Source organism: Tasmannia lanceolata, unplaced genomic scaffold, assembly GCF_043159265.1.
Source record: "Tasmannia lanceolata isolate RefF3 unplaced genomic scaffold, GAP_Taslan_0.1 ptg000015l, whole genome shotgun sequence".
Classification (NCBI taxonomy): domain Eukaryota; kingdom Viridiplantae; phylum Streptophyta; class Magnoliopsida; order Canellales; family Winteraceae; genus Tasmannia; species Tasmannia lanceolata.
This window is the reverse complement of record NW_027518692.1, coordinates 31,545,620-31,561,024: the sequence shown is the minus strand read 5'-3', so window position 1 is coordinate 31,561,024 and position 15,405 is coordinate 31,545,620. Positions and strand designations below refer to the sequence as shown.

General features: G+C 39.5%; 1 protein-coding gene across 1 annotated transcript; it reads right to left on the bottom strand.

The window, feature by feature from the left end:
- Positions 1 to 827: 827 nt before the first annotated feature.
- On the bottom strand, positions 828 to 14,399 carry LOC143846499 (Protein kinase superfamily protein). Its single transcript, XM_077354938.1, has 7 exons — positions 13,813 to 14,399; positions 12,973 to 13,200; positions 8,610 to 8,945; positions 7,535 to 8,090; positions 6,928 to 7,114; positions 6,450 to 6,816; positions 828 to 1,034 (listed from the first exon to the last, which is right to left on the bottom strand). The coding sequence occupies exons 1-7, from the start codon at positions 14,137 to 14,139 to the stop codon at positions 909 to 911; spliced, it is 2,127 nt and encodes a 708-aa protein (XP_077211053.1). The 5' UTR covers positions 14,140 to 14,399; the 3' UTR covers positions 828 to 908.
- Between the last annotated feature and the right edge of the window lie 1,006 nt (positions 14,400 to 15,405).

Below are 15,405 nucleotides of genomic sequence, written 5' to 3'. Positions count from 1 at the left end.
GAATTTGATGAAGTTGTTACCACTCTCTCCTCTTCTTTGAACCATTTTTTAAGGCAAGGTTCGGACACAGATTAGCAGTTAAGAAATATTTCTATCAAAATCCCACTAGATATCTCATTGAATTGACATTCATTATTCAATGAAGAGTTAACACGCATTGGTTTTTTATGGGTCGAGGGCAAGCCAACTCTCCTGCCTTTAGCCAGTCCGGAACCACAGCAGATGGCAAGAATTTTGTGAAAAAGTTTGGAAAGGAAAAACATTTCTAAAATTTCTTACTTCTTTCACGCAAGGAAAAAGATAATTGGAACTAACCCTATTCAAATTTTAATTAGAGGGACTTACAATTTATGATAATATCCGTCCAAATTAACCACAATCATATCATTTTCTTCTAAATTGTGGAAATAAAAACTCCCCAAAATTCTTTTCAATCAGAAATGTTTTTCCTGCAATCCAAACAGGGCCTCAGGTGTTTCATTGCACAGCTGCATGTACATCACATCATTTTCTGGTTCTGGCATCCCTTGCCTCAAGTTATGATCTCTATCAAGGTTAAGGTGCACTTTAAGAGCTCCAAGGTTGGTTTTTTATCAGGAATTTTGACATTGCTGCCACTGAAAGATTCTATACATAGAGATCCACAGATTTGGGTGGAACAGGAGGTACTTTACTCAGACCTTTTAATCTTTTTGATAATCTAATCTGAAATATTAAGAAATGATTGTTTCTTCATGTAATGTGTTAGTATGTGTTTCTACTGCAGAACTATATTCCCTAGGAGAGACACTTTACTTTATTAAAAATGATGGAATAAAGAATTGATGTAAATAACAATAACCGCATTTTCTAATTGTAGAAATAATTTTTTACAAGTATCGCAGCTTGAAATGGTAAATTTACAGCTTCTATGGAGTTGCAGGGACTGTAGTTGGTAAACGGAGAACTTGTTGCAGCAAGCGTGCTGCAAACCGTTGAGTAATCCCCCCAACAACACGCCCACCAAGGCTGCGAGCTGCAGGTTCCTGGAGGACCTGCACATGGCACTCTTGCCAAGTTAGTATGGCCAATGTAGTTAAGTGTGAGTTCCGAAATGAAATGCACATGGACCAATTGTTCATGCAACTAGTGACACCATTGCATGGCTCAATGGCAATTTGAAAGCGAGAACCCTAAACTGAGGGTCATGGACAACAGTGACCGGATGCCAACAATATTCATGTTTATCATTTTCTCTAAATCAGCATGAAGAGAAGATTGATGATTGAAAAATAAGACGATCATCTTGTAATAAAAGAAAAGGAAAAAAAAAACAAGATGAAGAAAAATGCAAAGACATTAATTTATGTGGTTTGTTTATAAGCTAAAGTCAAAAGGACGAAGGGAGAGTTTTTGTTGTGTGAGTTGCAAAAAGAAGCGACGAAGTTGAGTTTCCTCTATAATCCCCAACGCTATTTCCAATTGGGAACCATATCCTTAACTGTGTGTGTGTGTGTGTGTGTGTGTGTGTGAGAGAGAGAGAGAGAGAGAAACGTTTCAAGCTCATCTCTCAACCTTTAAGCTCTATTTGGTTGTAGGTAGTTACCTCAAAAAGTAGTGGTCTAAGAAGTCAACAGGGAGGAGACAAGCCTCGTAGTTACATGTAACTTACCTTGTAGAATAGTGGTAAGTACTGTTCGGTTGTCAACCTCGTATAGTAGCGGTAGGGGGTGTCATTACCAAAACAGAGAGATAGAATAGTGTGAAAGTACTGTTTAGGATCATCAAACGTCCTTGCAGCCTAGGCAAGAATGTCGGGCATTTCCTTTTGTGCTCTTGGGAAAGCAGGTAGAACAACCCTTTTTTGGTCCTTGATGATTGGGTCTCTTCATTTTTTGCCATGAGAACTCAAGTTCTTAAAAACTCGAGTTTACTGTGATCCTCACCTGATCTCGAGTTAGTTTGCCGAGTTTTTAACCATCTCACCAACTTTCAGCCTATAAGAATGTGCGAGACCCATCAAAGCAGAGAGTATCTACTATTCCTCCAAAACAGCAAACTCACACCATTATTAGCCCCCACACCCCCCCACGCCCAGCCCGTGAGCGCGCGCGTGCGGAAACCCACCCATCCAGCAAGCCCAAAGTGAAAACTCAAAATCCATCTCTTAGTAATCCTTGCTTCGGTTGACAAACTAGCATAGATTTGACCCACTTATGACCCATTGGGAAAATCAGTCCATTTGTTTAAAAGCTCCCTGAGTCAACCATGAACTCACTCAGGACAACTCGGCTTTACCTTCGCCAACTTCTCATGAGTCAGAGTTTTTTAAACACTAGTTCTACAAAATTAGTCCCTCCAGGCGTAACTTTACAATCCCATCCTTTTGGATAAAGGATATTCTGACACTCGACAAAAAATATCCTCCATCCAAGCTTCGATACTTCTAATTTTTCTTATTGTCCCTCATAGCACCTCAATTCACAAAATTACCTCAGAATAAAAAGCATATGATCTTGCAACGTGTCATGATCTTGAGCCCCTTATCACTTCGAATTAGTACATCAATAGGAACACAAGAAATAACCATAAGACAGTATCTTAGGCCTGGCAAGTCTTTAGTGTTATGGAAACCTTTATTAGATCCAAGCCATCCAATAGAGAACACATACTAACCATCTAAGTCACTTCTGTCTTTGGAATTAGGAAAACCACTTAAGTTTCTGGAAACCTTTTTGAACATGAAGACCAACCTTAAATCCTAGCCACTAAATTTACCACATGTTCTAATCCTATGCCCACCATAATTTAGCCAAAATATCCTCAGATCTAAACTACCCATTAGAAGACAGCAATCTAATTAGCCTATGTTACTCGAAACATACCCTCTCAATCTATAAATAGGGAGATGTCTCCCCATGAAAAGTGTCTTGAATCCTTGTCCCCTTTGGCACTAGAAGCACCATCACTTCTTATCTACAGCATGCCTAATCTCTAGTTCTCCCAATACTTTATATTTACCTAGCAAGAAAGCTAAAGAAGTAGAGAAAACACTACGGGAAAGCTCAGTTTTGCTTCCTATACTATTTACCTAGCTCGATATAGCCTCTGAAAGACCTCATATGAAGGACAAGAGCCTTTGACAGTGAACATGGTGTAAAATCAAGCACCTAAAAGTTCTCTTGGCAACTTAGGCCAATGGTCCTCCTTCATCTCATCAGGATACCTTTTTCTAGGGGTGTTCGTTCGGTTATAACCGAACCGAATAGACCGAAATTTGATAACCGAAATAATTTCGGTTATCAAATTTCAATAACCAAAACCGAACAGAAATTTCCAAAAACCGAACTGGAACGGAACCGATTAAAAATTCGGTTATTCGGTTATAACCGAATAGTGGGAGAAAAGGAGGAAAAAAAGTAAAATCTCGGTTTGGATCGGAGGGCTAGGATCATCCTATCGAAATGATTTTTTGAGCACAACCTAATTAAGTTGTGATCAATCAAATGGATGGTTTTGATCATCCTACGGAGTGCCCATATAGCACTTTTTTTTGGAAAAATAATGATTTTTATCCATAATTTCGATTATTCGGTTAACCGAATTTTTTTTTGAGATAACCGAACCCGAACCCGAATAACCGAATTTCCCAAAAAAATAACCAAAACCGAACCGACAAAACCAATTCGGTTCGGTTCGGTTATTCGGTTATAACCGAATTATGAACACCCTTACCTTTTTCCGAGTCAAAACAAGGATGTAGGCCGAGGTGCTAACATCAACATAATGTGGTGCTGATCTCACCATAACAACACATTATTGATCAATTTTAAACCTTCTTCCTGATCCTCTTCATGGCTAAACCTCTTCGATTGAATGGTTTTGATCTTGCGCAATTGGGGCTGAATCGTGGAGTTACACTTTCACATCTTCCCAAAAAAATTTCCCTAAAATCCTAGATACTACATTTCAAAAAAAAAATCTAGATAATAGATGTTGGTTCCCAATGGCCTCTTTTCAAAAAATAGTTGATGAGGACTTTGTTTCCTCACTAAGCTGTACAAATAGTAAGATTCTGGCATTCTGAATAGTTCACAAAGTTGTACAACCATATGGTCAAAAAAATTGGGGCATGCCTGAAAAATTCCCCTGAATAACTTGGGGCATCCCTGAAGATAATCCTTTGTTTCTTCCTTCCGTGATTGGTTGAGATAAGAAACACAAAAAGCAATCCTTAACTCACGACTTCTAAAGGCTTTGATTAGGATTATGGATGTGATCTGATGCCATAATCCTAATCGAATGGAGAAATGGAAAATTCGAGAGCTCAACTGTGTGCCCCACTCACAGAAATTAGTTACAAGTAGAAAGATCACATTCTAGGAAGATAATCCCTTGTTTCTTCCTTCTGTGATTGATTGAGATAAGGAACACAAAAACAATCCTTAAATCGTGACTTCTAAAGACCCTGATTAGGATTCTGGATGTGCTCTGATGCCATAAAGTCATTCGAATGGAAAAAGGGGAAATTCGGGAGCTCATATGTGTGCCCCACTTGAAGAAGTTAGTTATGAGTAGAAAGGTCACTACAAGCATACGTAAAAGAAAGGACTATCTATCGCCCTAAACAATTTACATAGGTTATATAGCTAGCCAACAATAACCATGGGAAATGCTTCATATCAATGGATTCAAGGTTAAGAAAACCAAGGGAAATTATTAGGATGCTTCACAACAGTGGGTGACAGTTTTAAGCGCAGAAGACCCATAAATCCAGATATATTGTATGATGGAAGCACATGACAATCTTGGATATGGTCTTGTGTGGTGCACTATTATTGGGAAGAAAGGAATTGATGCTAGAAAGCTATTGGCCAAGACAGTTAAAAAAATATATTAACAAACGGTTGGCAGCAACAACGGCCTTGGATAAGACTCAAAGACCATGGGGAAAGGTGAATGCTCTTACAACGAAGGTCATAGAAAATCCATTTACATGTGCTTGGGACTTCTTGTTATGATGGGGTGTGAAATGCAAGGAAATGAGGGAACCCTCTCTGCCAGATGTAGTAGATTCTTGCTGCAACTATGCTTTGTTTATGAGGTGGAGTCAACCATGATAGTTTCTGGAGTTCTCATGCCAAATTATAGTGGAATGCACTGTCTGAGGGTGTTCAGAGGCATTGCCCCATTTATGCATGGGAAGACATGAGTTTGATAACATTGACTTTATTTCCACGAGTCTCAGATGGTTTCTAGTTTCTAGTTTCTAGTTCAAAATGCAGTGTTTCTGAAAACTGAAAGGGAGTAGAATTCTAATCTCACTTGCATGTTGCAACAAAAAACCAGATGGCACAAGCGACATGGCATAGACCATTCAAACTCCTAGCACCCAACGCCTCATGTATAACTAGGACTCCTTTAAGCCTAACATAACATAGAAACGAACACACTTCAAGCCCACGAAAATTTTGAAGTGATTGTTGTGGCCCCCTCGGTCACCAAAGTGACACGATGTCACCTATTGCGGGCCTCTCATGATCATTGAATAACATAAGTGATATGATGTCAGCTTGTGTCATCCTTTATAATTAAAGACCCACTCCAAAGATAACGACGCTCCATAAATGTGACACCCCTTAAATTATAACAACACCACATTATGCAATCTCCCATGTAGAACCTCCATCTTCATTCCATATCAACACTGAAGCTTTGGAGGTGGTGCCTTTGTGTTTTCTCTGGTACACCGGCTTTTAATTTTTATTAGAAAGCCTTAGATCTTTTGGTCAGATCAGCATAAAACAGATCTAGTCTCCCACCAAGAAGAAAGGGGAAGCAATGAACAGAAGTCGTGAATGGAAAGACCAGTGCTCTGATACCATTTCAGTAAAAAAAGGAATTGGAGATGATGAGAAAGGGAGGAGAGAAATCTGGGGCATTGGATGAAGAAAGAAAAGTCGTGAGGCTTGGAAAGAGTTAACAAACACTTACTCAGCTTTTTTCCTTTATATTTGTTCATCAATTCAAAGATAAACACTTCTCAGCTTTTTTCCTTTATATTTGGTCATCAATTCAAAGATATTAGAATAGTAGCACCGATAAGTAAATATGAAGAAAAAGACTAATCTACCTACTCTACCCGATTTCTCATGGCTGAAATGAATTGTATTGAAATAACCTCGTGCTAGAGGTTGGGCCAGTAGCTCAATTGGTTGAGGATTTGTACCTCAACCTTGAGGCGATAGGTATAATCACAGCTTACCCACCGAAACAAAGTAAAAATCACCTCCTGAGCATCACCCTAATGGAAGGAAACAAGACTCAGACAAGAAAAAAAAGGGAAAAAAAGTATCTGGGAGCTCAACCTTTAAGTGTCTGCAAGAGGCAATATTTTCAATACAACTACAAATTAGAATCAGGAAAAAGGAAGAAAGAACAATAGAAAACTTTGGCAGGTGAAATCTTACCTGTAAAATTGGCTGCAGAAGGGCTGGGTCAAAATTTTCTGAGGATCGCAAAAGGCCCCATATTCTGATCACTCGACTTCGAAGCTCAAGCATGCTTTCTTTTTCAGTCTCACTCATTAAAAAAAGCCCAGTCACATTTCCATTAAACATTAGAGTCCTCAGAGGTTCAGGAATTGAATTGTACGTATCAATTGTTGTACCTAGTACCATAGCTTCTGTAACACGGATAGCCTCTTTAATGACTAAAATTCGTAGTTCTTCACCATCAGGACCCAGTAGTAGCTTTAGAACCGGCTGTAGAGCATCTTTAGAAGCAAAATCTTTATCCTTGCGTCCCTGAACAAGTAGGTTTTCAAGCCTATTCCACCTGTACCGAGGCAATAGCCACACTAAACAAGTAAATAAATATTACTTTATGATAGTCCTAATCAAACCAAAGAAAATTAATTGGGATTTTTATCATCTACCACACACTTGCCTGAATTTGCCATCCTTGAACAGCAGCTCAATTAGTGCATCTCTGAGATATGGATTTTGATCAGTGAGAAGCCTTTTAGCAAAATAGGGATATGAAGCAGCCAACACCTTAAAATTAGGATCAGCATAAAGGGCTAAACCTTCGAGCACAGTAAGTGACCTCAATATCAATGCATAGTATGCTGGAACTGCAAGCATTCAGAGAGCCAAGTAGTCAATCTTCCCTCATAAAAACAATTTGCATACACATTTTCCATCGTGTTTTATAAATTTCTTTGCCGATTAAACTCAGGTGAGTACCATGTTGAATCAGCCAAGGTTTAAAATTTCAGTTTTGGCTGAATCCCAAAATTTCAATTTCGGAAAAAAAATACAAAAATGCCAAAATTTCGGCTGAAATCTGGGCCGACAACTTTCGGTGTCGGACCCGGCCGAAATCAGAACTTTCGGCATTTCATCCGAAATTTTAAACCATGGAATCAACTTGATCATGGAGCAAGCCCTGTTCAAGTCGATGTAGTTGAACTTTGCAATATACAGCTGAAAACCAACATATAGAAAACCTAGAAAGCCTTCCAATATCAATTTAAAGGCACACTAAAACTCACCAGTAAATGGATATTCATATAAAACAGCACCCAAACCATCCACAATTGTTTTGAAGTTGAGTTCGCTTACAGTTGAGCTAAGTGCATCATCAAAGAAGGCTCTGAGTGCTGGCACAATTGGAGAAACATCAACATCAGGTGCCAAGAAATCCAAGGCATAGTAATCACGAGCCATAGCTTCATAATCCCGATTAACCATGTGAACAATGTGGCCAATAATAGCATATCTTGCTTCCTCGGGCGTCTCACTCATCATTCCAAAATCAAGAAAAGCCAGTTTCCCCTCGGGTGTTGCAAGGAGATTGCCCGGATGAGGATCTGCATGAAAATATCCATATTCGAGCAGCTGCCTAAGGCTGCACTGGATGCCTGTGTTCACCAAATCCAAGAGCTTCAGACCTTGTTTCTCCATGGCTTCTTGCTCATTTAATTTGATACCATCCACCCAGTCCATCGTTAATACTTTATTACTGGTATAATCCCAAAAGATATCAGGTACAAGTACATCTTCTTTGTCTGCATATAACTTTTTAAATCTTCGTGCATTCTGTCCCTCCTGGATAGTGGTCGCGGTTGAAAAGTAAATAGAAGAAAAGTAGCCACATTATGCAAAAACATCAAATCATGGTTGTTTTCACTATCTTCTTAAGATGGCAATGAAAGAATAGTTTTAAATTTCAGCTGAAATATGAAATTTCGGCCAAAAGATTACATGGAATAGGAAAACTTCATGATTTTTGGGAAATTTCCCCGAAATTTCGATTTTCACCCTTATTTACAAAATTTCCTCCGAAATGTTAAAGATTTCAACTGAAATTTTAAACATTTCCACAGAAATTTTAGAAATTTCGGTGGAAATTTTATGAAAATCGAAATATTATCTTTTTTTATATATAATTTCGGTTTCAGTAGTGGCCGAAACCGACACCAAAATCAACATTTAAATCCTTGATCAAAAGACTCTAAAAGCGGATGCACACTATGCAGTAATTATTTTCCATAGCTAAAAACAGTATGTGCTAGCAATGGCATGCACAACTAAAAGAATGCGAGAGTAACTTATGAGGAGATGTACCTGTACATAGTTGAGCTCTTGGTAAACTCTTCGTGCAAATTCATCAATGAGAGCGACAATATCACTCGTGATGAAGTCCACATATTTATTTATAAGATTTCCCACACCCCTTATCAGGTAAAAGTCAAGCCCTATGGCTTCTTCTATGCCAGGCCGTTGCACCTTCACAGCAACAACCTGTCCAGAATACCTGAGTCGAGCTTTGTAAACTTGGCCTAAACTGGCTGCTGCAATTGGAGATGGTGATATGGATGAATAAATGGAGTCGAGTGGCAGTCCCAACTCTCTCTCAATGCATGCAAATGCCTCTTCATCAGGAAATGTTGGCAGTGCATCCTGCCCAATAAAAAAAACAATGAGGGTTGATTGAGCATCTCGGAATCAATTAAAAACAACCACCAAGAGATTCTCCATATCTGAGAAAAATAGGAATGCCATTTATCATGATATCCCAACAAATAAGAAACAAGGGCAGTCGATAGGCAAGCGCCCAGTCCCATTCTGGCATATGCACGTTAAGTCAAGGTAATGGACCCGGATTCAATAACCTCACAGATCGCATTGGCACCTAAGCAATCACCCATGTCAACACAGAAAGATATGAATTCAAATGCTGTGAACCAGAATAAGAAGGCGTGTCCCTCTGACTGTAAAGGCTTAAGCCACCAGTGGCAGAACATGCAGCAACATGAGGTAAAGAAATGGAACAGAATTACAAATTAGAATGTCTACGAGCAGGTAATGCATCAATACACTCAGTAAAAGTGGAGGTCGATTCAGAAAAGGTGGGGTCGACTCAGGAGAAGTTAGAGTCAAACTTTAACAATCAGTCAACGAAACAAAATTGAATTATCAACATTCAGGTTGGCACATCTACAAAATACATGAGAAATCAAATGCATCAAAAAGTTGCGTACAAAAAATCAAGAAGACCTGTATAAGATATTGCCATAGATCATCATTTCAAATTGCAGTGGGGAAAGATAAGCTAATGGATCGGCAGGACCTGTTTGTCTTTTGTATCCACATAGTAGAGAAATCAACTCCTACGATTTTTTTTAATAGGGTAGGTAAGCTGGGAACGAACCCCTGACCTCAGCGTGAAAGAACATAGTCTTCACCGGCTGAGCTAGAGGCTTAACCCCATCAATTCCAAGTATTGCACAAGTTTCTGAGCAATCTGCAAGATACTAGACAAAGTAATCATCGTTGCAAGAAGGCTTGTCATGTAAGCGTTCAACAAAGTCCCACTAAAACTTTTGCAGTATCAAAGTTTCAACGTAGAAATTTTTGTGACATTCATAACTCTATGTGTATCATGAACCATGTAACCAAGTGATCCCTCTTGGTGTTGCGATGTTCTTTATTTTTATTTTTATGTTTTCCCCGGGTAGTCAACAGACATGTGATGCCATCAACGATGTCCAACAAGGTAATCCAACAACCAACTCAAGGCATCACCATGGTTCGTCAAAATGATTTCTCAAAATTGAGTAAGAACCCTGCAAGTAAATCATTAAGCAGAAGTTGATAAAAATATCTTGGTGGTTCTGAGATGCTTAAAAGTGAATTGGCCCATTTATGAATTTGAAATGGACAACTTGAGTTGATATCCAGTGACAAATGATCACCTTAGCCTTTCAAAGGGTTAGAACCAAAACCAATAAGAATGAGGCTGGGTGGGTAGTGGGAGATGAAATATGCATTTGAATAGATGAAAGGTCGCCATGGTGGTTGAGGTCACCTTTAAAGCACGAGGTAAGAATGGTGCTGACAATTTAAATCATGTTCCGATAGATGTCTCGTATTCTTAGAGTGGTGAGGGAGACCAAATCTTGTAGCCATATTCTCAAAGATGGAGGAAACATTCTCATCTCCTCCATGGATTTAAGCAAATGGACAGAACACATAAATATTGTGTGCTCAATGTTTCTGCCCTATTCTCTTTAGTGCTTGCTTGGTTTGAATCGGATTTGCGTTCACAAAATGGAATTCAAGCGATCTGTTACTTGCAATGGCAATAAAGATGGAAGACACGGCGCTTGAGGTGAAGGTTCAAGAGAACGATTAACTGCCTTGTGGCAACAAGGAGTGAAAGATCTTTTGATAAGAAAAGGGCTATTTAAGGTTTTGAAGAGAAAATCAAAGAAACTTGCAAAGATGTTCGTCTTTGGTAGGCAAGCTAGGGTTAGGAAAGGACCCCTACCAGTATATTAATGGAAAAAAAAGATATTACAATCTATTATATACCTCTCCTGATCTATCCGAGTAGAATATTTAGAAGGGAGAGGAGAATTACAAGAAGGATGATTTCCTCCTTACATGGACAATCTATTTTGAACAAGAAAATCTGCTGCGGCATTAATTTCTCTCCATGTATGAGAGATTTTCCAAGAGATGTGTGTGTGTGTGTGTGTGTGTGTGTGTATGTGTTGGGCGTGGGTGGGGGGTAAGAGGAGAGGGTGGGGGGGTGCAAATTTTCCTATATCTTCTCTAGCATAGTGAAATTTCTCCACATGAATTTGTACTGTGATGTATGCATCATGCTTAGCCTAGAAGAATTCGGCCTTATTGTGGATTTAACTGAACACTCAACGGATGAGTGATGAGTGGACCTTATTTAAGATAAGGAAGAGGAAGATTGAAAGGAAGGGGACCAAACAAAAAGAAGTCTTGATCCAAATCAAGGAGGCCAGCAATATTGATTGCTATTTGTGCTAAAAAAAAAGGGGCACATAAAGGAGTGCAGGAAATGAGTCAAAGATCTGGAGGAGAATAAGACAGACGAGTACTCACATCCAGCTACCAGTTGAGGGATCCATTTTCACATAAAAAGCCATAGGCAAGAATGTTGTATTTGATGAAGCCTAGAGGGTCAATGTGAATAAGAGGGATGAAGTCAGAGGTGCCGGTAGACAGCAAGGGAGGAAGACAATCAGTTTAGGTGGAGCTAGATGAAACATTTTTTTTTGAAATGGGGAGCTAGATGACAGATAATTGCCACCAACAAATGGTGATAGCCAGAAGTCTTCCCAAGAGGAGTCATTAGCAGTGACTCACAATAGTGACTTGAAGAGCCTTACAGCATAGCTAAAGGCAAAGAAAAATGATACCACAAATCACTTGAAAGGTATGGTTTTGAAGACATGATTTCTTTTGTTTTAGTATCATGAAGCAGAGGTCTATGACACAATATGTGTTCATGCATGTAAGTGGACCGATATGTTAGAAGTCTAAGATACAACTAACTATAGCGTTATCCACATCAATGGTGGAACACATGGAAGCTACAGAAGTGGAGAAGGAAATTCCATGGTTGAAGGGACTAGTGACAACTTTGGATTCAAACAAGGTGGTGTTGAATTTTATTGTGACGATGACAGTGCAATTTATTTGGTGAAGTATTAGGTGTATCATGCTAGGACCAAACACATAGACGTGAGGTACCACAAGACATGTGAATGGATATCTTGAATGGATATCTTTAGGTGAAATACTTCTATAGAAGACACACAAAAAACAATGCAAATGACAGGCTGACAAAGCTAATCCTACAGAGTTCAAGTTTTACTTGGACCCAATCAATTCAAAAAATGCTAAAGATATGTGGAGCACTCGAGTGCAAAGCTATGGAAGGGTAGCTCCTAGAAGGTACATGGATGAAGGTTTGAACAGGTTTATCTACAAGGTGTCTAATCTCAATACAAGCCAAGGTAGAGATTGTTATGATAGATTTCTTCTACTCTAATGGTCAATGACCACTAGAATAGTAGTATACATTTTCACCCAACTAGTGAGTGCCAGTTCTTCGACCTAATTGGGGTCATAGGGGAGTAGCATCCCCTTGCCTGGGATTCAAAGGGGGGCAACAACCGCAAGGTTTACCATGTTACTGGGGGCATTTTCGGTATTTGTAGCAGGTATTTATATCTGTGGTGGGTTGGGGGGTCATTTTAGGATTTAAAAAAAAAATTTGTTTTCATTCTGAGATTGGTGAGTGAGACCAAAGCTTGTAACCATAAGCTCAGAGATAGTGGAAATCATGTCATCTCTGTAGACATCGGCACACTCTACAACCACGTAAATCTTGTTGCGTTTAGTGCTTCCGTTTTATTTTCTTCACTACATTGGTGGTTTGACCCAGAAATTGGTTCACATATCCAAGGTGTTGTTCTTGGTGAATCATAATCAGATGACTTGGGTACTTGTAAAAGAAGAAGATATATGGAATCATAGATATGGAGGATGCAAATCAATCAAATAAAAAGGTAATTCTGAATAGGCAAGCATACTATTCTGAATAGTCAAAATGAGGTGGTGGCGCTTGGAACTGGATTAGGAGAGAAGAAAATTTGAATATTACCTGGAGTTGGGAAAGCTCCTCGAGGTACTCGGGCGGGCATATATCAGGCCTGGTTGACAATCCCTGACCAACTTTGACAAAGGTCGGACCCAGGCTGATGAAGACCTTCCTGAGCTCAGCTGCTCTCATCCTCTTATTCTGATTGAGCTTCCCACTCCTCTCGTCCACCAACAATTGGAGAGCGAAGGTACCCAGAGCAGTCAAGATCTGAACTGCCCTCCGCAACGCCTAGTCAAACAACATAGAAAAAGAGTAAGAGTGATTGAATTGAACTTGTTACGAACCCAAATCAGTCCGCAACAGGATCGATCTTCTTAAAGGGAAGATCAACCTCTGGACCCACTTCGAGGGAAGGGTCAGTCCTACTCTGTGTTCAAAACACAGTTTTGGGTTTGAAATTTTTCATTAGTGGCGATAATAGAAACATTACAATTAATAAGCCTTCTAGGAATCAACAACCAACCCTATCACTCCTAAAAACTAGAACCAACTAAGACTATAAATCTATAACCCAATGAAGAGTTTTGCTAACGGGGCACTCGTTAAGGGCCGCTTAATTTTATTTGAGAACATGATTTTACACTTTTTTTGAACTTTTACACACATTTTGAGATTTTTTTTTTTCTTCTCAAAACATGTGTAAATTCATGTGCCCAAGGGCAATTAAATGGCCCTTAAAGAGTGCCCTTAGGCCACTTGTTACCAAAACCTCTCAATGAATACTTACCCACAATCCTTATCACAAACAATCCTTCTAACTGATAACTCTTATCCTACCTTCCTGACAACAAGATCCTATTATCAAATAACAAACAGCTAATTTAGAGGATAGGGAAAAACCTTGGTGGGGCGAGAACCGTATTTTAGGGCAAGAAGCTGAGGAGTATAAAGTGAAGCATTAGCAGCACGAGCCATGGCACGAGCCTCTGCTTGCAAGTCTTGGGCACGGTTCTTTGAAATTGAAGCAACAGAGGGTGGCCCTTCTGAGACTTGTATAGCATATTTGGGGTCATCTCTTGGTCCTTGAGATACGGGTCTAGCCACTACTAGTGCTGCCCTAGGACTTCTTCTCTGTTGCCATTTAGGGCTACTTTTTGGAACTGAAATCTTCATTTTCATCATCGCCATGGATGTATAATCTATTGCTAAGGATAGGGGAACCATCATGGCACTGTACTTGGTTTCGTTGATTTCAGGTTTAATTCGTTATTTCTCTCGTCATCTCTGCCATTCAATCATGTGGGATTGTATTTCAAGAAAATTGAAAAATCACAGAAACATGAGGCTGCTTTGTGCGTAGGTGGGCAGACCAGAGGCCACGAAACAAACACATGGAAAAACAGGGAAAATGATAAGTTCAACGCTGCCCTTTCCCAACATTTCCACCCTTGTCCTTCAAGTTCTCTCCTCTTTCTCTTGAAAATGAATGCATTCTCACTCTCTTCTTGTTTGACTTCTTAAAATGGAAATGGGAGTGGACGTATCATTTACCATTACAAAAACCTACTTAATTACTGAGATTTCATAAGATGTGTATGGTACGGCGGCGCACACCATAGGATGATCCAAACCGTCCATTTGATGGGCCACAGCGTAAATAGGTAATTTCCATAGGATGATCCTAACCCGGTTTCCATAATGTGCAGTCCCTCCATCAAATGGACGGTTTGGATCATCCTACGATATGGGTGGTATAGTATTTTTTAAAAATACTCGACTCTATGGGCTTTAAACCATATAAAATCTCCCCACCCCTTTCCAACATTTCCACCCCCATGTGGGGCCTAATCAATCCAAAAATAATAATAATAATAATAATAATAATAATGCATGCGGAGTCGGTAGTCTTGAGAGCTCTAGGAAAGCCAACCCAGCCAACCCTTGGAGCCCACTAGGACTAGCTAGCCATTTACCGTATCAGCAATCAAATGTAAAATTGGAGTCCACTTGTTCAATGACCCAAACCATTTATATGCTATGAATGGGCCATGTATCAAAATCGAATCCCATGGGACTATTCTTTGTTTCTCATCGACTACAAATTGGAGATGCAAACTCGAGCGAGTGGATTTTGAGACATGACCATTCATAGCATGGTCTAGCAGATAAATTGTTTAGATAATTGAACAACTGGGCCACACTTTTACCCAATCTAACAACCGGTTACAATAGTTCACCAAGTCCACATCCCGCGGGCTCGAGCCGCCCAATTGCATTGCTTATCCGGACTTCTATGGATCGAACCAAAATTGTCAAGCAAGGGACCTCCATCGAATCCTCTGGCTTGAGGCCTTTTTTAGACTAATGATGCTTCATTGCATGTGAAAAAAGAAAAATCATGTGAGTAGCCCACACCAATCCACAAAATAATGTTCTTGATTACATGTAGGTTAATTATTATTAAGATCATATATCTTAGTAATAAATGTTAAG